Source organism: Myotis daubentonii, chromosome 17 (assembly GCF_963259705.1).
Source record: "Myotis daubentonii chromosome 17, mMyoDau2.1, whole genome shotgun sequence".
In the NCBI taxonomy this organism is placed as follows: domain Eukaryota; kingdom Metazoa; phylum Chordata; class Mammalia; order Chiroptera; family Vespertilionidae; genus Myotis; species Myotis daubentonii.
In genome coordinates, this window is record NC_081856.1 from 54,532,101 (window position 1) to 54,554,074 (window position 21,974).

The 21,974-nt window shown below is 63.3% G+C and overlaps 2 protein-coding genes across 8 annotated transcripts; one reads left to right on the forward strand and one right to left on the reverse strand.

Moving 5' to 3' along the window:
- Nucleotides 1-49: 49 nt before the first annotated feature.
- HSF1 (heat shock transcription factor 1) lies at nucleotides 50-11,726 on the forward strand. 7 transcript variants are annotated; one of them, XM_059672557.1, is made up of 14 exons: nucleotides 50-343; nucleotides 6,533-6,641; nucleotides 6,950-7,086; nucleotides 7,306-7,481; nucleotides 8,836-8,911; nucleotides 8,990-9,051; nucleotides 9,138-9,234; nucleotides 9,315-9,451; nucleotides 9,536-9,805; nucleotides 10,144-10,227; nucleotides 10,857-10,962; nucleotides 11,038-11,103; nucleotides 11,181-11,253; nucleotides 11,339-11,726. In XM_059672557.1, exons 1-14 carry the CDS (start codon nucleotides 227-229, stop codon nucleotides 11,542-11,544), a joined length of 1,716 nt encoding a protein of 571 aa, XP_059528540.1. In that variant the 5' UTR covers nucleotides 50-226; the 3' UTR covers nucleotides 11,545-11,726. The 7 variants fall into 7 exon arrangements, with proteins under 7 accessions (XP_059528540.1, XP_059528541.1, XP_059528542.1 ...); XM_059672558.1 differs by having other exon boundaries at nucleotides 11,184-11,253; XM_059672559.1 differs by having other exon boundaries at nucleotides 11,208-11,253.
- A 1,041-nt stretch (nucleotides 11,727-12,767) lies between these two features.
- Nucleotides 12,768-20,424, reverse strand: DGAT1 (diacylglycerol O-acyltransferase 1). The gene is made up of 17 exons (XM_059672564.1): nucleotides 20,043-20,424; nucleotides 16,335-16,422; nucleotides 15,438-15,478; nucleotides 15,273-15,358; nucleotides 15,141-15,193; nucleotides 14,842-14,947; nucleotides 14,585-14,698; nucleotides 14,413-14,493; nucleotides 14,220-14,323; nucleotides 14,106-14,144; nucleotides 13,984-14,025; nucleotides 13,869-13,913; nucleotides 13,672-13,784; nucleotides 13,529-13,594; nucleotides 13,361-13,448; nucleotides 13,206-13,268; nucleotides 12,768-13,119 (listed from the first exon to the last, which is right to left on the reverse strand). The coding sequence occupies exons 1-17, from the start codon at nucleotides 20,240-20,242 to the stop codon at nucleotides 12,964-12,966; spliced, it is 1,485 nt and encodes a 494-aa protein (XP_059528547.1). The 5' UTR covers nucleotides 20,243-20,424; the 3' UTR covers nucleotides 12,768-12,963.
- Between the last annotated feature and the right edge of the window lie 1,550 nt (nucleotides 20,425-21,974).

Consider the following 21,974-nt stretch of genomic DNA (forward strand, 5'->3'; position numbering starts at 1 on the left):
TGCGCAGGCGCGCAGCGTGCGGGGCGGGGCCTGGGGACGTGCGGACGCAGAAAGGCGGCGCCGGCGTGGGGGCGCCAGTCGCAAGATGGCGGCGGCCATGCCAGGCCTGTGGGCCGTGTCTGCGCAGCGGGCGGCGGCGGCGGCGCGGCCCGGCCTACAGACGCGGCGGCGGCGCTAGCCCGGCCCCGGCCTCTCTTTGCGGTCGCTACTCCCGCCTCTCCCCGCCATGGATTTGCCCGTGGGCTCCGGCGCTGCGGGGCCCAGCAACGTCCCGGCCTTCCTGACCAAGCTGTGGACCCTCGTGAGCGACCCGGACACCGACGCGCTCATCTGCTGGAGCCCGGTGAGGGCGGGCGCGCCCCCCGGGAGGCCAGGGCAGGCCCCGCCTCGGCCGCCGGGTGTGGGGACGGAGGGCCCGAGGGGGAAGGAGCGTCCGAGGCCTCCCGCCGGCTCCTGCCCGCGCCAAGTTCCCCTGGGCGGGGAGGGAGGAGGCGGGCCTGCCCTTCCCGGGCTCTGCTCCCGGCCGGACAGCTGCGGGGCGCGCCTGTGCCTCGACGGGCGCCCCGCGTCGCTAGTGGCAGTGGCGTCCCGGCGGCCTCTCCCCTGCGTTCCCGGCGGTGCGGTCGGCAGCCGCGCGGAAACCAGGATTCGCTCACGGAGCCGAGGGCGCTGCTCCGGCGCGGAAACGGAAAGTGAAAGGCCGGGCAGCCCGGGTGGACGTGCAGACCGCGCCGGATAGCGAGCTGGTTCCCCAGATCAGCCTGGGTTTTCGTTCCCCCGGCGGCGTCTCGGTCCACGCCCCGCTCCCCGTTGCCTGGCAGCGGGCTTGTTGACAGGCGAGGCCTGAGCCTGCGGGACGGCCGCTCGGGCCTGGCCGCGGGGCCCGTCAGGGCTGTGTCTGCAGTTGGAGGCGAGAGCCGAGGCTGCTGTTCGCTCGATCCTGGCTGCGCCGCCACGTCCAGCCGGGGCTCCGGTGCCTCCGAGCGCCCGGGCCGCTGAGGGCAGGCGGGTTCTTGGCTCCGTTAAGCCTCCCGCTCCTAGTCCTGAGCTCTTGGGGGAGGCGGGAAGGCTGGGCTGGAAGCAGCCCCCCGAGCCAGGCTCTCGCCCTTGGGCCGGCTGGTGGCTGAAGCGCGGCCCTGCGGGAAGAGTGTTTGGGAATAAAGAGGCTAGAAGTCCCGCTGGAGACATTCCTGTTGGTCCCAGGGCAGTCGTCCTGCGGCGGCGCCCCCTTCCCCAGGCCGGTTCCCACCCTTCCCTTGACCAGAGGAAATGGCCCCTGTTTCTGTCTTCCCTTCTTCTGCCTTCCTCCTCCTGCTCCTTCCTGAGCCTCGGGGAACACTCACCCAGTTCGGGGAGGGACATCTGAGCTTAATTCTACCAGGATGACTTGTCCTGCCCCTCAATCGGCTTGCTGTTTGCGCTTAAAGATTGTGAGGCGGCCGGGCCGGCGTGGCTCAGCGCTTGAGTGTCCACCTATGAACCAGGAGGTCACGGTTCTGTTTCCCTGTCAGGGCACATGTCCAGCTTGTAGGCTGGATCCCCGGTGTGGGGTGGCAGGAGGCAGCCGATCAATGATTCTCTCTCATTATCCATGTTTCTCTCTCCCTCTTTCTTCCTCTCTGAAATGAATAAAAACGTATTTTAAAAAAGGAAAGACTGTAAGGTGTGTAGGGGGAGCCCTGCCGGCATACTCCCAGGACCCGCAGTCTGTGTTCTGGGCAAAGCCTTTGAATAGAAAAGTCCGATACGATCAGACCCGTGGCGGCCTCCACTCACGGTGCCCACAGCAGCCGTGAGCCCGGTTGGCCAGTTCGTCCCGGGACGAAGAACCCCTGGAGCCTGCGTGTCTGACCCGGTCTGTGTAGCCGAGGACGTGGTCAGATGAGGCCGGGAGCACTCGAACAGTTGGAGGAGGCACTTCTTTTTACTTGGAGTACGAGGGCCTCCTGTACTGGGAGGCCCTGCTTAAATGTTGGCCCTGGTGTCTCGGGGTCTCACTGTAGTCCCCGCCTGGTCAGTGCTGTTCTCTTCTCGCTGCGAGTAGGAATGACCCTAACGGTTGTGTGTGGCTGGGAGAAGTCCCAGAGACCTGGTGACTGGAGGTCCCCAAGGCCGGGTCCGTCCCACGTGGCCTGTGTCAGAGGCCACCAGTGGTCAGAGGGTCACTCGAGGGGCTGGTCTCTGGTTGGAGAGTCTGGAGCAGAGCAGTCCCTGCAGTTAGGTCACCAGCTCCCCATGAGACCACTCCATGAATTGGCCTGGTCACACCTGGGCACTCGGCTGGCCGTGGACTGTTTTCAGAGCTCCCGTGGCAGGTAGACCCACCCGCCTCCCTGACTCAGCCTGCCGTGGCCCGAAAGCCTGCCAAGCCCATTCTCAGACAACCGGCAGGACCCAACAGGTCCTTGTGGGCCCCGCCCTTGGTGAAAAATGCTGCAGGGGTGCCCCAGGTCACAGCACTCCAGGAGCAGAATGTGAGGTGCCCTGCATGGCTGGAGGCTCTCGGTGCCTCCCGGAGCCAGGGTGGCTGCACCGATGACCACCGCTGGGTAGCACAGCTGTGCTTGTTGACTCCTGTGTATCAGCTGTGCTCCATCCACAGCCACGCGGGGAGGTGACAGATGGCCCTTTTGTAGAGAAGACTGAGTCTCAAAGACATCAAGAAACTTGAAGTAAGAGCTAGAGGATCGTTGAGCCAGTTCTGAAGTCGACGTTCTCTCTGCTGACATCCAGCCATTGCTCTCTGCCTGCCTTTGCCAGGAACTCCAGGTCTTCTGACTGGAGACTGCCCGCTAAGGCCCACGGGGTGAAAGCTCTGGCCCCACTCCAGCTGCTTTCTTAGCCCCAGCCACACTTGGACTGACCACTCCTGCAGGGCTCACAGTCGGGTGCAGCCCTGCTCTTTAACAATGCATTGGACCTCCTGGTCACGCAATATGGCAGATAAACCAATGAAAGACATAAAGATTGGAAAGTAAGACATAAGACTCTCTCCATTCCTAGAAAACATTGTCATTTAGAGAGCGAGAAAGGGAGTGGGAGAGAGAAGCATCCATGTGAGAGTGAAACGGATCTGCTGCCTCCTCTAGGCCCCCACCAGGGACCAAGCCTACCCAGAACCCTGACCAAGAATCAAACCGGCCACCCTTCAGTGCGTGGGACACCACTCAACCAACTGAGCCACCATGGCCAAGGCATAGATTCATCCTTGTATTATTATTTATTAACTAGTGTCCCAGTGCGGAAATTAATTAGAAGAAATATTTTAACAATCACTCTCGCCTTTTCTCTGTAATAGAAGCGTCAACCAAATTCACGATGGACGGTGACAGATCGAAACACACCTGTGATTGGCGCATGCGCGAGTCACTTAGCCTTCGGACTGCCTGTCCCCCGAGCAAATTCTCTGAGTCGCTGCTCGGGGTGCTGGACAGGGCAGTAGCCTCTGTCTTCTCAGCTTGCCCCTCCTGGCATGGGTGCTTGTCCTACCTGCTAGCTGGGTGGGGGTGGTGGGAGCCCCAGTGTTCTCAGCTGCCATGCCTGCGTGAGAGCCTCCATTCCCTGGATGGGAGCAACATGAAGGGGACCCCCAGCCTCTCGGTTGCAATCACCGGGCATTTCCCCTCTTCACCGGGAGCTGGGTCGGGTGAGAGGCGCTGTGCCTGCTCCCTCATGAGCTGTGGTCGCCTTGGGTGGGGCCGGAGGGTGAGTAGTCCGTCATCTTGGCTGTGCCCCTCCAAGCGTAGCATCAACCAAGGCACTGGGGTGGAAGGGGGAGTGGGTTGTGGCTCAAGTGCTGCAGACTCACTGTTCCTACAGAATTTTAGTAGATTTTCTTGAATAAATGTTTCTTTGTTTGTTATTCGCCTTTGGGACGGTTTCAGAGACCAGGGTATTGAGTGCGCGCTGCTTGCTTTACGTGGAAGTGGTTCGGTGGTTGGCTCCCACTGCCGGGCCCGGAGTGGAACTCGCTCCTTCCCTTTCCACGGTTAGTCTTACTGAGCACAGCGCACGCCCCCAGGGACAGGGCGGCGAAGGGCCTGGAGAAAGCCACGGGGCGCCAGGCAGGGCTGCTTGGTCGCTCGCTCGGGGAAGTCGGACTAAAGGGAGCCTGGGAGACAGGTTCCGAGGGTGCCCATTGCTCCCCGGGTGCAGGTCTCGTGGGGTCACTTAGAGGTTCAGGGGTACATCCTGTGGGGGAAGGAGAGGGTGAAGGGAACGGCAGGTGTGCTCCCTGCAGGGCGTGTGCCTCAGCACCGTTACGTGACCCGTGGCTTCTGCCCGCGTGGTTGCTGGTGGAAGCAGCTTCGGTCGTGAGGCGTCTCCTCTCCTGCCGCTTTCCCGGTCCCCTTCATCTTTCGCTTCTGCAGTTTGCCTGTGGAGTGTCCAGGTGTGGACTTCTGCATTTACCCGTCTTGGGGTTCGTTTAGCTTACTGGATATTTTTCAGTTTGGGGGAGTTTGGGGCCATTATTTCTTCTTGATATCTCTACCCAGATCTTCCTTTTAAGTTTTCCCAATTGGTATCCACTGTCTTTTTTTTTTTTTTAATATGTTTTTATTGATTTCAGGGAGAAAGGGAGAGAGAAAAACACCAATGATGAGAGAGAATCAATGATTGGCTGCCCCCTGCACACCCCCCACTGGGGACTGAGCTTGCAACCCAAGCATGCCCCCCTGATCAGAATCGAACCTGGGACCCTTCAGTCTGTAGGCCGACGCTCCACCCACTGAGCCACACCAGCTAGGGCTATCCACTGTCTTAGACAGCCAGAAGATGTGAAATGTAGACATCCGTGCAGGCTGGTTTTGCTTAGTGGTTAGAGTGTCGGCCTGCGCACTAAAGGGTCGCAGGTTCGATCCCTCCCCTCCCCCTACTTCCCTCTCTCCCTTCTACTCTCTCTGAAGATCAATGGGAAAAAATTCTCGGGTGAGGATTAACAAAATAAGAAAATTAGACATCCTAGAGAAAAGGCTTTTTATACTCGGAGAGCTGTGGGTCAAATCAAACAAAGAGCAAAGCCAGCAAAGCTTATTTAAATAACTTAGTCCCTGGAGATTGTCCTAAGGCAGCTAACAGAAGAAGATCTAACTGCGGCCAGTGTGCTGAATGGGTTGAGTGTTGTGCCATGCACTGAAAGGTCGCCGGTTCGATTCCCACTCAGGGCACATACCCAGGCCGCAGGTTCTATCTCCATTGGGGTGTGTGCAGGAGGCAACCAATATCAATGTTTCTCTCTCACATTGATATTTTCCCCCTCCCTCTCCCTCTCCCCTTCCTCTCTCTCTCTAAAATCAATAAAAGTGTTAAAAAAGTAAGAAGCCCTGACCGGTGTGGCTCAGTGGGTAGAGCGTCGGCCTTCGGACTGAAGGTCCCAGGTTCAATTCCGGTCAAGGGCATGCACCTTGGTTGCGGGCACATCCCCAGTAAGAGGTGTGCAGGAGGCAGCTGATTGATGTTTCTCTCTCATCGATGTTTCTAACTCTCTCTCCCTTCCTCTCCGTAAAAAAACAATAAAATATATTTTTTTTAAAAAGTAAGAAGAAAGAAAATCTAAAAACGCTGCCCTGACTGGGTGCCTCAGTTGATTGCAGCATCGTCCCCTGCACCAGAGGGTTGTAGATTTGAGTCCCGGTTCAGGCATATGCCTGGGTTTCGGGTTCAATCCCTGGTCAGGGCGCATAAGGGAGGTAACATATCAATGTTTCTCATCAATTTTTCTCTCTCCTCTTCCTCTCTAAAAAAAAAATAAAAAGTGCTCCAGGCCTAGACTAATGCTGCAGGGACCATCCGGGCCTTCCCCCATCTCCTTAACCCTCTCCCCCTCCCCCGGGGTGGGGAGCGCTCCCTGCGTGTCACCCTGTCACAGGGCCTGCCTGACCCCTCGTGGAAGGACATGGAGAAGCGGGCCGTGCAGGGGTTTTGTACAGCCTGTTTCTCAACTCAGATGCCAAGAGGAAGAGGAAGTTGCGTTTCTGAGCACAGCTTTCCTCCAGAGTCACTGGAATTAGGGCCCCATTTATTGGCTGCCTTAGATTGGGTCTCAGCTCTTCTCAGGTGCATTTGCGTGCTGCAGCTAAAGCGGGTTCCCCTAGAGCTGGTCGGCAAACTGCGGCTCGCGAGCCACATGCGGCTGTTTGGCCCCTTGAGTGTGGCTCTTCCTAAGCCTTAGGAGTGCCCTAATTAAGTTAATAACAGTGTACCTACCTATATAGTTTAAGTTTAAAAAATTTGGCTCTCAAAAGAAATTTCAATTGTTGTACTGTTGATATTTGGCTCTGTTGACTAAGTTTGCCGACCACTGGCCTAGAGAATGGGCCTGCAGTGCTGTGGTGCTTCCTGGATGTGGCCTTGGCCTTGGGGAAGCTTCAGGACCCTGGGCGGGGCACCCTGACTGCGATGAGGTCCCCATCTCTCAGGCGAGCGGCTCCCGTGGCCTCCGCCCCACAGGAGGGAGTGCGGCTGCCTGCTGCTCGCGGAGGCCCTGTGCCCTCACCGGCTGCGCTTGACTCGCCTGCGTGTCTCCTGGCAGAGTGGGAACAGCTTCCACGTGTATGACCAGGGCCAGTTTGCCAAGGAGGTGCTGCCCAAGTACTTCAAGCACAACAACATGGCCAGCTTCGTGCGGCAGCTCAACATGTGTGAGTGCCCGCCCGCCACGGGGTGGGGGGGGTGGGGGGCAGAGGGCGCCAGCAGTGACCCTGCCTGTGGTGAGGGTGGAGCCACCGGGTTCCGGTCCCTTTTCTCCAGGGTGTGGCATGGAGCCAGCACACCTGGGGGCAAACAGTCCTCATGAGCCTGAACCTGAGGTCCAGAGGCCATGTCTCTGTGGGGACCCGGGGCTCAGGCCGGACTGCCCAGCCACTGCGGGCAGGAACTCTGAGATGGAGGGGGGGGGGGGTCTGGTCCCAGTCTTAAGGCAGAGCTGCCCGTGCCCCGTCGTGTGCAGATGGCTTCCGAAAGGTGGTGCACATCGAGCAGGGCGGCTTGGTCAAGCCGGAGCGGGACGACACCGAGTTCCAGCACCCCTGCTTCCTGCGCGGCCAGGAGCAGCTCCTCGAGAACATTAAGAGGAAGGTGACCAGCGTAAGTAGCGGCCTCCCTGTCCCCACACCCTCTGACCTCCCTCTGGCGGTGGGGTTGCCACATCCACTTGGTGCCCTGCTGGCCTGGCCTGGCTGCTCCAAGCCCTCTTCCTGATGGCCCCCTCCGCTTGTCCGCATGGACCCCCGCCTGTGCCGCACCAGCTGCTGCAGGGAAGGCCGATCTCAAGGCTGCAGCCCCTGGCCCTTTCCCCGTGTCCAGACCCCCCGATTCTGTGGGGCATATCACAGTGACCCTCCTGTGGGGACCCAGGTGTCCACCCTGAAGAGTGAGGACATGAAGATTCACCAGGACAGTGTCACCAAGCTGCTGACCGACGTGCAGCTGATGAAGGGGAAGCAGGAGAGCATGGACTCCAAGCTCCTGGCCATGAAGCAGTAGGTCCCACGGGGAGCGGGCGGCAGGTGGGGCAGACAAGGGTGCGACACTGGGCCGCGTGGCCGGGCACTTCCCGCCGCCTGCAGGAGGTGTGGCAGGTGCGCTCGGGCCTTTTGCTCCCCAGAGTTAGGTTTTTTTCTTGCACGCCCTCGAGGCGCCTGCCCGGCCATCCTCCTTCCCCGGGAGGTGGGGTCTTACCGCTCCTGCAGCAGCGTGCGGAGCTGGGCTCCTCACAGCACTGGCCCCATTCTCCGCCTGCTCACACCAGCCCTCCGGGCCCTCCCCGCAGACCAGGGTGGCCAGGCCCCTCCTGCTGGCTCCCACTGTCCCTGGCATCACTCAGCATAGACGTCCCCTCTCCTGCCTTCCCCACCTTAGGCCTGGGGAGCAGGGAGCAGGTACTTTCTGGAACCCCTGTCCCTGGCTCATGTCTGGTGACCACATAACAGCCCTGTGCTACCCCCTCACCCGAGACCCTCAGAAATGCCTGCTTGGGTGTCCTCCCGCCCGTGAGGCCCCGGGGACCTCAGGAACCCCAGCCAGGGTGGTGTCCTCGGCTCAGGGTCACCTCAAAGCTGCTCAGGGGGGCAGGTGCTGGTGCCCTTGTGACCCCTGTGTCATAGAGGTGGCTCCTGGGCTCTGACTCTTCACATTGGGGGCCAGATGAACATGGCCTTCAGTCAGGGCACCTCTAGGTGAGGCCAAGAGGGTCCACTCTATCAAGAAGACATGCGGGGGCGGGGGCAGGGGCAGGACTGGCCCAGCAGAGGGCAGACCTGCTCATAACCCTGCTCACCTGTTGGGAGGGTGGGCTCGCCTGGCTCTTCCCACTCCCTGGGCCACCTCTGAGCTACACTCAGGTTCTGAGCCCTGGAAAGGTAACAGATCAACCCCATATGCTGCTCTGCAGCCTGAAGAGCTGGGCTACCACTGTCCCTCTGGCCTGCCTTCCTGTCCTCAGGCTGGACTAAGGTTGAGGGTGGGGGAGGCCTTCAAGGGTCAGCCAGCTCACCTGGCCAAGAAGGCCCCCAGTAGGTCTCAGCAGGATTCTGGGGTGCAGACAACACTCCGCCTGCATCTGATCTCAGCCTCCAGCTGACCCCCTCCCCCCACCTGACTCTGAGCATCCCTCCCTTGAGGTGCAAGTGAGCAAGGAGGGGGATAGTGGCAGCAAGGTCTGGCCTGCCCGGGTCACATTCCATAGCCCATCCTTGTCCGTACTGGAGAGACAAGCTAGCGATGTGTGGTCACCAGGGCCCTGCACCTGCCCGGGTGGGGGTGGAGTGTCTGTGGAGCCCTTCAATCTGGGGCTCCTGGGACCTGGCCCCACTGACTGCACCTGGTCTGTTGCAGTGAAAACGAGGCCCTGTGGCGGGAGGTGGCCAGCCTGCGGCAGAAGCACGCCCAGCAGCAGAAAGTCGTCAACAAGGTACACGGTGGGCCTGCAGGGCACCTGCTGTCAACCTCCTTGGCTGGGCTAACTGTGTGCCTCCCCCCACCCCCACAGCTTATCCAGTTCCTCATCTCGCTGGTGCAGTCGAACCGGATCCTGGGGGTGAAAAGAAAGATGTGAGGCGCTGCGGGTGCCCATCTCTCAGCACTGGGTCCTGGGTGCCACCAGGGCCAGGAGGCAGCTAACCCACCCTTCCCCGCAGCCCCCTGATGCTGAACGACAGTGGCTCAGCACATTCCTTGCCCAAGTACAGCCGGCAGTACTCCCTGGAGCCCATCCACGGTTCCGGTCCCTACTCGGTGAGCTCTGGGCACAGCGGGCCTGGCGGGGACAGTGCTGCCTGGGCACAAGCCACATGTGTCCCGTCCTTTGATGGCAGGCTCCGTCCCCGGCCTACAGCAGCTCCAGCCTCTACTCCCCAGATGCCGTTTCCAGCTCCGGACCCATCATCTCCGACATCACCGAGCTGACTCCCAGTAGCCCCGTGGCCTCTCCCGGCAGGAGCATAGATGAGCGGTGGGGACCGCGCCACCTCCCTCGTGGTCTGAAGAGGGCTGGGGCCACAGAGGTGCCTGCTGACGCCTGTGCCCCCACCCGCAGGCCCCTGTCGAGCAGCCCCTTGGTGCACGTCAAGGAGGAGCCTCCGAGTCCTCCTCGGAGCCCCCCGGTGGAGGAAGCGAGTCCTGGGCGCCAGCCCTCCATTGTGGACACCCCCCTGTCCCCAACTGCCCTCATTGACTCCATTCTGCGGGAGAGTGAGCCTGCCCCAGCTGCCTCAGCCACAACCCTCCCAGATGCGGGGGGCCGGCCCCCCTCAACCCCGCCCACCTCGGCCCCTGAGAAGTGCCTCAGCGTAGCCTGCCTGGACAAGTGAGTGCTGCCCTCCGCTTCCCTCCTCCCCGGACGTGCCTGGGGCTTCTGGCTAGGACTGTCCTGGAGGGCTGGGCACAGGGCTGCAGACATGGTCTTCAGCTCCGAGTTTGGGATTGGGGAGGGAGCTGGAGACCAGCCTGGCTCCCACAGCCTTGTCACTCAGCAGCCGAGGATGGTGGCCTGTTGCACCTGCTCTCTGGGCCACCCTGGCTGCAGCTGTCAGTCACCTGGTCCTGCTGTCCAGCAGAGGCCCTGCCACCAGAGCCAGGCACGTGGGCGGGGGCACGGCCCTCTGGGCCCGGCTGCAATGGGGCTCTTGTCTTTATATCTTGCAGTTTGGCTCGCACTCCACAGATGTCTGGGGTCGCCCGCCTCTTCCCCTACCCCTCCTCCTCTCTGCATGGCCGATTCCAGCCAGGGTTAGCGCCGTCCCCACTGGGGAGGGAGGAGGCTCTTCCAGAGCTTGGGCCCCTCCCCAGCTGAGGACCACTTGGCCGAGCCTGGTGAACAGTATCCCAGGCCGCCTGCAGGGCCCAAGCCTGTTCCCCAAATCACTGGCCGACAGCGAGGGGCCTTCCGGGCGAGCTCGGCTGCTAGTCTGTCCGGGTCCCTGCTACTGTGCAAACTGGCTTTCTCTCAGGCGGGCTGGCCACTCCTGTGTCCTCGGTGCACCCCATGGCCCGGACGCTCTAGGTCACAGCCGCCAGACCTGGGCCTTTCCCACCTCACACTGAGCACAGCCTTCCCCTCCCTACTGTCTTCCATGCAAAGGCAAGACTTCCAGCCTGAACAGCTGCCCCCGGGGCTGCTCAAGGCCTAAACCCTCCTGGCCCAGCCTCATGCTGTTGGAGGCCTGCAGGGGCGGGCCAGCCTGTGTGGCCCAAGCCACTCTTCCCCCCAGTTGCCAGGCACCCAGGCCCTGTCCACACACTGCTGCTCTGGCCCCAGGCAGGGGTGGGTGTGGCTGAGGGGAGCCCTCTGGCAGGGGGTGTGTGGCTGAGGGTGAAGGCACTGGAGTGATGCCTCAGCTGCCCCCTCACCCGGCCAGGGCTGAGCTCAGTGAGCACTTGGATGCCATGGACTCCAACCTGGACAACCTGCAGACCATGCTGAGCAGCCACGGCTTCAGTGTGGACACCAGTGCCCTGCTGGACGTGAGTCCCACCTCACCCACCTGCCGCTACCCACCCTGCTCGCAGGCCCAGCCTGACTCTCTTCCTCTCTCCCAGCTGTTCAGCCCCTCGGTGACAGTGCCAGACATGAACCTGCCAGACCTGGACAGCAGCCTGGCCAGTGTGTGTAGAGTGGGGGTGGGGTGGGGGGAGGTGACGAGGGTGGGGGAGCAGGAACCCTCAAAACCCTCCTGCCCCAGCAGATCCAGGAGCTCCTTTCTCCCCAGGATCCCCCCAGGCCTCTCGAGGCAGAGAATAGCAGCCCCGACTCAGGTGAGCAAGCCCACCTGCACCCCTCCCATCCCCTCCCGTCCCCTCCCACCAGCATCCTAACTGTGCCCCCCATCCCCACCCCCAGGAAAGCAGCTGGTGCACTACACAGCACAGCCCCTGCTCCTGATGGACCCTGGCCCCATGGACGTGGGGAGCAGCGACCTGCCTGTGCTCTTCGAGCTGGGGGAGGGCTCCTACTTCTCAGAGGGGGATGACTATGCAGACGACCCCACCATCTCCCTGCTGACGGGCTCTGAGCCCCCCAAAGCCAAGGACCCCACTGTCTCCTAAAGGGTTCAGGAGGGCCAGCTGGTCTCCGTCAGCAGTGAGGCCCAGCCCCGCATGCCATGGCTTGCTTGGGGCTTCACAGCCACGCCGAACTGACCAATACTGTGGCTTTCACAAAGTGTATTTTGGTTTTTACATGAGTCCCCTTCCCCCTTCATAGAAATAAACATACAGGTATATATGTAGATGGCCGTGGATGGACAAGACGAGCTCTACACTGGCCTCTGGCCACTTCCTCCCAGGGGGCCAGGAGGATGCCCAGCACACCCGCTCTAGGGCCTGCAGGACCCCTGCCCCGCCTCCCACCAGGAGCCCCTGGGGATGTGGCTTGTCTGCCCAGCAGAGCCTTCTGGGTGCGGGGCCTGCTCTGGGAGAAGAGGGTCTGGCTCCTGTGCTGTCAGCCAAGGGGTGGGAGAGGCACAGTCCACCGGACAGCGCCCAGGAACTTCCCCAGTGCTCACCATCCTCCGTGGGCAGGGACAGGAGGCACTGCCCCAGCAGGCCCCGCCCCTAAGGCCCAAGGGAGAGGACTTGGGTAGAGTGGGCTCTTGTTGGGCATCTCAGACGCTCCCTGTGGGGCCCAGCTGCCAATCGGCACACCTGACCTGGCACAGCCCCAGGCTCTACCCTGAGCCGGATCCAGTAAGGTAAGGTGGGAACAGGCCCAGGCTGCCTCCCACCTGGCAGGTGGGAGGGTCTGGGCAGTGTCCTGATGCTGCACCATGGGGACAGCCCAGCCCAAGGCCAGGAGAGCAGGGGGGGGGAGAGCTGTTCCGCTCGGGTCATGCAGACATTGCTCCTGAGGCAGGTGCCCCTGCCCCCATGGGTACATCACCACCAAGGGGGAGACCCCAGGCAAGGATTGGCGCCAATACTTGACCCCCTCCAGGCCCGGCCCCAAGCCCAGCTCTACTTCTAGGAGGATTGGGCACCCATTTCTGAGCCACGTCCCACACATGGTGTTAATGGACATCTGGGCAGAAAGTCTGGACACAGCAGACCTCGGGCAATGAGAGTTGCCACCCATGATGTCAGGTGCAATCTGCCCAGCCCCTCTGGCCCCCACCCCGAGGGCATTGTTCTCCCAGCGCATGGACCCTAGGGACCCAGTCCCCCATCCCAAGAGCACAGACTGAGGCCCTCTGAGTCGCTGAGCAGTTGCCCCCACAGCCAGCGCTGTTGGATCAGGTGGTGAGACCATACCCAGCGCCCTCAGCAGGCCGAGCTTACGCTGGACAGTACTTTATTGACACCCTCGGACCCTGGGTAGGGTCAGCACAGGTCCTTGAGGCACTGGCCTGTGCTGCTGCTCCCATTCCTGAGGGGCAGGAGCCCCATAGGGGCAGAGAGGCCTCCCAGGGCCAGAAGGAGGCCATGGGCAGTGAGGCAGGCGAGGTGGCAGTGAGGAGTGTGGGCAGCAGCTCAGGCCTCTGCCGCCAGGGCCTCGTGGTGCAGCACGTAGTAGTCGTGGACGTACATGAGCACCGCCACTGGCTGCCCGATGATGAGCGACAGCCACACGGCTGCATTGCCATAGTTGCCACGGAAGAAACGGCTCACTATCCAGGCCAGCGGGATCTGGGGACGATACACAGCTGACTGTGGTAACCGCGGGCTGGCTGCCCCGGGCACATAACGGCAGGCGAAGAGGCCTTGGTGCTCACCTGAGCCATCATGCCGGTGAAAGCCCAGAGACGGAACATGCGCAGAGGGATGCTCACCAGGTACTGGGTGAGGGGAGAGGGGGCTGTCAGCTGGCTCCTCGGGGCCACGGCACCCAAGCTCCGGGCCCACAGCAGGGTGCCCACAAAGCACTGACCTCATGGAAGAAGGCCGAGGCCAGGAACACCCCGGTCCTGGCAACCCACTTGCTGTAGCCACGCCGGACCATTGGCTTGTAGAAGTGTCTGTGGGAGGAGGCAGCCGTGGGCAGGTGCCCAGGTCCACTCGAGGGCCTCCCACCACCCACCACCCACCACCCACCCACCTGAGACACCACTTGTGCACAGGGATGTTCCAGTTCTGCCAGAAGTAGGTGACGGACTCAGAGTTCCTGGGGTAAGAGACCATGATCAGAGGGCGCCATGACCAGCCCTGACCCCAGCCCCAGCCCCCACTGAGGTCACCCACCACCAGTCCCGGTAGAACTCGCGGTCCCCAAACTGCATGAGTTCGGCCACGGCATTCAGGCAGGAGTGGAAGAGCCAGTAGAAGAAGATGAGCCAGATGAGGTGGTTGGGGACCTGGGGGACAGGTGGTGTCAGGTTCCAGAACCCCCACCCCTCAGTGCCCGCGCCCCCCCCCCCCCCCAAGCCCAGCCTGCTCACCGCCAGCTTCAGGAGGCGCTCGATGATGCGGGAATAGTCCATATCCTGCGGGGACAAGGCTCAGCTGGCTCCCAGGCCACACCCCCTCCAGCCACAGGGGAGCCTGGCCACTCACCTTGAAGGGCTTCATGGAGTTCTGGATGGTAGGGACCATCCACTGCAAAGGAGGGCACAGCGTCAGCTCCACCCAGAGCACCCGGCAGCCCCTCTGCACCCTCACCCGTCCTGCTCCCATACCTGCTGGATCAGCCCCACCTGGAGCTGGGTGAAGAACAGCTGGGGGAAGAAGCAGAGCAGCAAACTGAGCCCCAGCATCTGGGACCACCCAGCCCCTCACACCCCCAGCCTCACCATCTCAAGGAGCCGCCGCAGCAGGAAGCGCTTTCGGATACGGGGGGAGCGGGGAAAGTTAAGTTCATAGCACAGCGTCGGGGCAAAGAGGAAGTAGTACAGATCTGGAACAGGAGGGCAGAGCTGGCACCAGGGCCCAGCCTGCGGACCCCACCCCTGTCCCCCACCTCCAGGCCAGCTGCAGGCCCCTCACCTCCGTAGGTCAGGTTGTCCGGGTAGCTCACGGTGCCCGAGGGCTGGGCCGCCCCACCGTTGGCCTTCTTCCCGGTAGAAGCTGGGAGGTGGCAAGGGAAGGAAGGAGAGGGATGCACAAGGTGAGGCCCTGCTGCTGCCCAGTCCCGCCCGCCCCTGGCAGGCAGCCTCACCGGCCTTGGCCTTGGCACTAGCCCTGAGCTCTCGGCACCACAGGTTGACGTGCCGATAGGAGAACAGCTTGAGGAAGAGGATGGTGTACGTCGTCAGGGCCAGCACGGAGCCCACTGCAGGAAAGGCAGGGTCAGGCCGTGGCCTCCCACACCACCCACAGGAGAGCTGCGGCCAGGGGCACCCCCTGAGGCTGGCCTGGGCTCTCCTGGGGTCCCCCGACGACCGGCTGGGATGGGACAGGTGGAATGGGGGGCACCTGGCGTGATGGACTCCAGCAGGAAGGCCACAGACGCTGGGAAGCAGAGAATGGTGGCCAGGTTCAGCCCGTGCAGCAGCAGTCCCACCTGCTCCGTCAGGGCACCCTGGGGGGTAGGGGCAACACTCAGCCAGGGCCCACTCCCTGGACCACGGGTCCCCGTGGGCAAGGCTGCCAGGCCCAGGGTGCAGCCCCTCCCAGGAGAGCCACACACAGTGGGGAGGGTGGCACCTGCCCTGAGCCCAGGCCTGTGAGGAGGGGACCCCTGGCCCCGGCAGCGGCATGCAGGCACTGCTTACCACCGCCAGGCGCTTCTCCACATGGAAGGCGGCCACAGCAAAGGCATTGGCCACTGAGGACAGAAGAGCACAGGGCGGTTCAGGCTCAGTAAGCCCTCCCCCACCCAAGACCCTCCTCAGTGCCCAGCTCACCAATAATCAGGCACAGGGCCGGCCAGCTGTAGGGGTCCTTCAGGAACAGAGACACCACCTGGATGGGGTCCACCAGGATGCCATACCTGGGGGTGGGGAGATGAAGGCCTGAGCAGGTGAGGGGGGCCTCAGGGGTGGGGCCAGGGCCCTGGGGAAGACACTCACTTGATGAGGTTCTCCAAAAACAGCCGTGCATTGCTCAAGATCTGCAAGAGAGGGCGGCGCACATCTGCGGCGGGCATGGCAGAGGCTCCAGAAGCAGGGGAAAGGCTGTGGGGCTGAGCCGAGCAGTGCTGCCCGCTGCCAGGCCTCTGCCAGCCCAGCCCAGGCCTGCAATGGCTCCAGAGGACAAGGACCCCATCCCACCAGCCTCTCACCCACCAGGCAGTGCGCCCACAGCTCCCAGGGCGCCTCCTAGGACTGCGCAGGGAGGGTGTGGTGTGCCTGGGGCCTCCGTAGGGGCAGCCAGGAGCCTTGGGGCAGGTGTGTCTCGGGGCCGAGGGTTGAAGGCCTGAGGCCATATCAGCCCAAACAGACCCTTGTTCCCAGCCCCACCCTGCATGCTGCCCATTGAGCCCTGGACTCCAGCTGCTCCTGGGCCAGCACTGCCAGTCCCACCCCAAGGTGCCAGCAGGAACTGGGCCCCAGCAGCAGGGGCTTCAGCCAGGCCACAAGGTGCGTTAGAGGCATTTTCCTGGGGGCACCTATGACCCGGGCTAAGGGAGAGGGACTGGGGCCCGTAGAGCAGTGGCTGGGTTGCTGTGCTGAGCCCAAAAGCCATCTTCTCAGCCCTGTTCGCCCCAGGCCAGGCCAGCCAGGGGCTCCACACCCACGAGGGCCATTCAGGAGCAGAGGGGATTCTTCTGGGACCCCAAAACGACTCACACATGCTGCCCAGGAAGCCCCGTACCCACAGAACACCCCATCCTCAACCCCGCAGCCCATCAGCCCAGGGCCAGCCACCCCTCCTGTTCACTCCTCTCTGCTCCCCAGTGCCCCTCAGCCACAGCTCACAGCACAGAAACCTGCCACACAAACCCACCAGCCACCAATCCCACTCACCAGCATCACCACACACCAATTCAGGATACCACGGTAGTTGCTGAAGCCGCTGTCCGAGCTGAACAAAGAATCCTGCAGGCGGTGGCACCTGAAGGGCAGGAGGCAGTGAGAGCCTCAGGGAGGGCCACAAGCTGCGCCCCCCCCCCCCCCGCCCTGATCGGGGGCAGCCAGACCCAGCCCTTCGCGCTGGGCAACTCATCCCTCCCAGCCCAGCAGCTGTGTCCACTCCCCACTCCAACCCGCCCCCCTGACAGTCTGAGGGGAGCCAGGCAGGGGCCTGCCCAGCCCAGGGCAACGTGGGCCAGAGCACTGTAGGCCAGACCCAGCCTCGCTCCAGAGGCCACTCGCTGCCGCCACCCACACTAGCTACAGAGTGTGATGGGTCCACAGCCAGAGTCCACCCAGCAAGGCTGGGCAGAGGTGGGTGGGCAGCCCATCCCACCTACCAGGGAGCTGACGGGACCCCCTTCAAACCACCACCTTCCCACATTGGCCTACACAGCTCAGCGGGCACAGAGACCCTGCCAGGGCCAGCTGAGCACCCAGCTTGGTGTGACCTTCGGGGAGCAGTGTGGCCAGCTCTCAGGCACTGTGGCCTCCAACCACAGGTCAGCGTGGTGTTCCTGCTGGGCTGGGGGCCTCGCACCCGATGGCTGGGGTCTCCCATAGAAGCAGGCAGGATTGCTCCCACCCAGTGCTAGGGATGGGGGACCCTCACGTCCCTGCCTGACCCTCAGGTGCCGCAGGGGGGGGCACCATAGCTGGCTCACAGGCTGTGCGCAGCCTCACCCCAGCAGCACACCAGCAGGAAGCCCCACAAACGTTGAGCAAGGTCTCCAGTTTTGTAACAGGTGAGGCCGGGGCCTCCCTTCCCTCCTGCAAACACATCTCTGCCCGAGGCACGGGATGGCGAAGCAGGCGGGCAGTGGCGAGCCTGGCTGTGGTTGGGGTCGGCACTCAGATGGGAGGCGAGGGACCAAGAAGCCAAGATGCTGCTCAGCGTTCTTCAGCCCACACAGCGGACACGCACTCTAGCCTCCCCGACCCAGGCTGGACCTGCCTGGCCCACCTGCCTCTCCCAGCCTCTCCCTGGCCTCCTGGCACCACCTTCCAGGTCCGTCCTGGCCTCACAGGGAGGCTGTGACCTCCACCCAAGGCCCTCTTCCTCGAGGCCCTGCACCTGCCTTTCCGAGAGGCGGGTAGGGGTCCGAGGCCCAGCTCCCCAGAGAGGAGGGTCTCTGAGCCTGTCCCAGACGCCCTCCCCCAGGCTCAAGCCCATTGGCTTTCACTGGAACCAGCCGGGCACACCCACAGGGCCTTTCACAACACCGTGACCCCTGCCCCCTTTGGGCCACCAAGACTGTGCTGGCTTTATCTGCGTCAGACTCTAAGATGAAAATAGGGGTGGACACAGGGTTTTTCCAATCTGACACAGAACAACGTTTCAGAACCCTTTCAGACCTTCCCCAAACAGCCCACAGCCACCCCTCAGGGCCCTCCACCAGCTTCCTGGCCTCGTCAACCCCAGGTCAGAGGCCCCGGCCAGGGGGGAAAGCACGCCGTCCACAGAGGCCCACAGAGGCCCAGCCTGGCCAGGCATCAGCAGCAGGGCCAGAGAGCAAACGGGCACGCTGGCTCCAGAGGCAGGCTCCGCCCCACACCAGACTCTCACCCTCTCCCCTCCTGGGGGGGCTTTCCAGCCTCTGCCAGCGCCCACACCCACGCCCCAGGCCCAGCAGCCAGCAGGGCCCTTCTAATCATCATGTGTGTCGCCTCACGCAACCCGACGTCAGCACCGGGGCCGGGCACAGGGAAACTGAGGCCCACCAAGGTCTGGAGCAGGCGCAGAGGCACAGGCCCGGTCGTGAGCCACACCCAGGCCACGTGGGCCAGCTCGTGGGCCAAGCGGAGCAAAGGGGCAGCAGAGTGCCAGCTCACCCCCCAACCCCTGGGCCAAGCCTGGTGCAAGGAGGCTGAGCGAGCTCCCCAAGCCTCGGACCTGCTGGAAGGGGAGAGGCAGAGGGCACCCCAGGGACAAAGCCCCTGGGAGAGCCCTGCACTGAGGGAGAGTGTGTGGAGCCCTGGGAAGGAGTGAGCCAGGCAGGGCAGAAAGGGGTGTCCTCTCCTTCCTGCCCACAGCCACACCCTGGCCCTGGGCTGGAAGAAATGAGCTCACACCAGAGCCTGGGCAGGTGAGCAGGAAGGGGGGGGGAGCAGGAAGGGGAAAGAACAGGCAACAGCAGGGAGGAGGACAGGCAGGTGGAGGCCTAGTGCCAGAGGCCAATCCCAGGAAGGCAGCCAGAGCAAGGCAGGCTCAGCCCCCCAGCCCCCCCCCCCCCATCCATGGCCACAGCCCCAGAGACCCCGAACCCAGTGGCATTCTGGTTTGAGAGACAAGCACACCTGGCCTGCATGGCCTGGAAACCAGGAGGGAATCGGTCACCAGCTCCCCCTCCAGCCTGGGCAGCCCATCCCTGCCACCGTCTGCTCCGTTCCCAGGGGTCCAGGCCTCCAGGGTGGGCTCCCCCTCGCCCAGCTAGCAAAGGACAGGACCGGTTCCGGCCCATGTACAGTGACTGCCTCTCCCAGAGTGGAGCCAGCATGCCCGCTCCCACCCCATCTCACACAAAAGGTCGGAATTCCACCTCCTCCAGAGATCATGCTAGCCATGCCCCCGCCCCCTGGAGAATAACTCGGGGAGCTAGCAGAGGGCCCTCGAGAACCCCCATTCTTTGCAGCCTCCCTCAGCAGCACCCCCTCCCACACCGCCCCACCCCGCCCGAAGATAGCATCCCTCTCTGGAGCCCTCATGAACTTCGTGTCTGACCTTTGCTCACCCTGCTCCGCGCGGGGATTATCTTATCGCTCAGGTGGACTGTGAGCGCTCCAAGGGCAGGGGCAGTGCCCACACCCCAGCCGCCCTCGCCCACCCCGTCCCCAGGGTGCCCGTGAGGAAAGCCTCAGTTCTCAACCACGGAGAGCAAATCCTTGCCAACCGGTGACCGACTGCCCGCTTCCTCCTCGATAACCTCTAGTCCACCCCCCCGGGGCGGCGAAGGGGGAGCCAGGTCCTGTCGGCCTGGACTTGCTCCTCCGTCCCTTCCTCTCTGTCCACCTGGGGGCCCCCCTCCTGCACCCAACCAAGGCCCAGCGGTCCCCACAGCAAACACTCCTCCTGGAACAGCAGGGCCCCAGCCCGCCAAGCGCTGGGCGAGGGATGAAAGCGCCGGGAAAGGAAGGGACCCCGATTCCTCTTCCAGGGGACAGCCTGTCACTGCCCCTCCCCCCGTCCTCAGGCAGCCCGTCTCTGCTGGCCCCCCACCCCTAAGGCGCCCTCACAGCCCTCAGGAGACCCCGTTCATCGCAAACCCCAGATCCGAACCGAGGGAACCTGAGCTCGGCGGGGACCAGCCCCCCACAACGCCCGGCTCCTGACCCCCCTGAGGAGGCGCAGATGCAGGAGGGTCTGCAAGCGGGGCTGCTGCCGGCTCCCCTCGGCGCCCCCGCCTGAGTGACCCCGGCAGGCGACCTGCACCCCTAGGCCTCAGTTTCCCTGTGGGCGCCCCAGGGGCACCCCTGGCTACGCGAAGTCCGGGGACCAGGCTCTCAGGCTCGGAGCTGGCGCTGCCGCGGCCATGCCCCGGAACAGGGAGGGTCGCGGGGGCCTGGGTCAGGGGTCAGAGGTTATGAGTCAGTGGCACCGCTCACCTTAGGTCCCAGGAGCCGCTGCCCACATCGGAGTCTCGGCCCTTGTCCTTCTCGGGGGCCGGGGCCGGCGCATCACCCCCGGCGCCCACGTCCCGCACTTCTTCCTCCGCTGCCGCGGGGCCGCCGCCGCCGCCCTGGCCCGAGGTCCGCGACCCCGTCCTCCGGCGCCGGGAGCCGCCTGCGCCGCCGCGGTCGCTCATGATCCAGCCCGCACCTCGCCGAGGCCGAGTCGTAGCCCGCCGGGCTATCCGCGCCCGAGGCCCGCGGTCCCGCCTCTGGACCCAAGACCAACTGCCGCCGCCCCCTGCCGGCCGCCGTAGCCCACGCGCCGCCCGTGCCGCCAATCAGCGCGCGCCCGCCAGGCCTGCCCGTGTTCGGTAGCCGGGTCGCTCCGGGAGCCGCTCACTGGCGGGCGGGCTCGGCGTGCACCCATTTGTAGTCCGCGGGCGCGCGGGGCACTCTGGGAGTCGTGGTCGCCCGTTGCGGGGCACCCTGGGAGTTGTAGTTTCCCGGCGCGGACCGGAGCGCGGAGGACTTTGCTCCCCACAGCTTGCTGGCTGGCAGCTGTGCGCCGCCTGGCCGCTGGGCTGCCCCACGGCCCCCTCCGCAAAAACAGGCGCGGAGAGTGGGGACGGAGGTTAGTGATGAAACCCACGGTGCGTTACCGTCCGGCGGCCGATCGATCGGAGCCCTGTCAGTGGGAGCTCGCCTCGCCCACCCCCCAGCGTGTTGGTTCCGAGAGCGAGAGCGCACCTTGCGGAGCACGACTGTGGTTTCCACCGCGGGCACCAGCTTTTCCTCCGCGTAGGTTGTCAGACACGCGCCAGGCCAGAGAATGGAGCTGGAGAAAGTCCCAGGTCCCGTGTCCCCGGGACGCCCGCCCAGCCCGCCCGTGGATTCCCAGGGCCCGGCCGGGGTAGGGAGACGGTTCTGACAAGCGGAGTAGGCACCCCCTCCACCCGGCCTACCTCCGGCCCGCGTCCGCTGACGCGCGGGGCCGCCCCCGTTTCTTACCTGGGCCAGTTTAGCCAGGGGGTGCCGAATCTCGGAGGGGGGGCGGGGGGGGGACCGGAGGCTTCTGTGTCCTTGTATAATCTGCAATCGCCCCTGTCCTTAAATGAAACTAAGCCACCGTGACCACCACAAAATGCGGCCGGTGGGCAGGCAAGCCCGTGTTCCACCTCGGCTTAGCCCTCATCTCTCACGGGGCACGGAATGCGAGCATCCTGGATCTCAAGGTTCGGGGCTTCCTGGGGGCTCCGGCCTGGTTTACCTAAAAAACACCTGTAGCAAGCTCAGGTCAGCGGCCTCTCCGATGGGCCTCGCTCGCCCCTGCACCACCACCTCTGCTCCGGCGCCCAGTTGTCGTAGAGGGGGTGGTGCTGCCACTGGACCTTCTGGGGCTGATGCCAGCCTGGCATCCCTAACTGACAGGTATTTTTTTGTTTTTTAAACTTTTATTTTAAAAAATATGTATTTTTATTGATGTCAGAGAGGAAGGGAAAGGGAAAGACAGAAACATCAGTGATGAGAACCACTAATGGGCTGCCTCCTGCAGGCCCCCCACTGGGGATTCAGCCACAACCTGGGCATGTGCCCTTGACCAGGAATCGAACCGTGGACCCTTCAGTCCGCAGGCCAGCGCTCTATCCACTGAGCCAAACCGGCTAGGGCTCATCATCGATATGTCTCTCTCCCTCTCCCCTCCTCTTTGAAATCAATAAAAAAAAAAAAATTTTTTTAAGTGAAGGATCATGTTGGTGGCCTAATAACTATGTCCACATCCCAGCTGCAAGCAGTCAGCTGGCAAGTGGCGACAGAAGTAAGGGGACCAGAATGGACGGGGATGGAGGGGTGGTTGGGGGGGATGGATGGGGGAGGGGGAAGCCAAGGTTCCCGCCTTGAAGTTGAGGGCCAGGAAAGCAGGGCCAG

Bases quoted from the DNA above. Each gene is read 5' to 3' on its own strand.
- HSF1 (XM_059672557.1), top strand. From the start codon at position 227: ATGGATTTGCCCGTGGGCTCCGGCGCTGCGGGGCCCAGCAACGTCCCG. The intron at 9,235-9,314 runs GTGAGCTCTGGG...CTTTGATGGCAG, and splicing joins ACGGTTCCGGTCCCTACTCG to GCTCCGTCCCCGGCCTACAG. The intron at 9,452-9,535 runs GTGGGGACCGCG...CCCCACCCGCAG, and splicing joins GGCAGGAGCATAGATGAGCG to GCCCCTGTCGAGCAGCCCCT.
- DGAT1 (XM_059672564.1), bottom strand. From the start codon at position 20,242: ATGAGCGACCGCGGCGGCGCAGGCGGCTCCCGGCGCCGGAGGACGGGG. The intron at 15,359-15,437 runs GTGAGTGTCTTC...CCCCACCCCCAG, and splicing joins TTTTTGGAGAACCTCATCAA to GTATGGCATCCTGGTGGACC. The intron at 15,194-15,272 runs GTGAGCTGGGCA...TTCTGTCCTCAG, and splicing joins GGCCCTGTGCCTGATTATTG to TGGCCAATGCCTTTGCTGTG.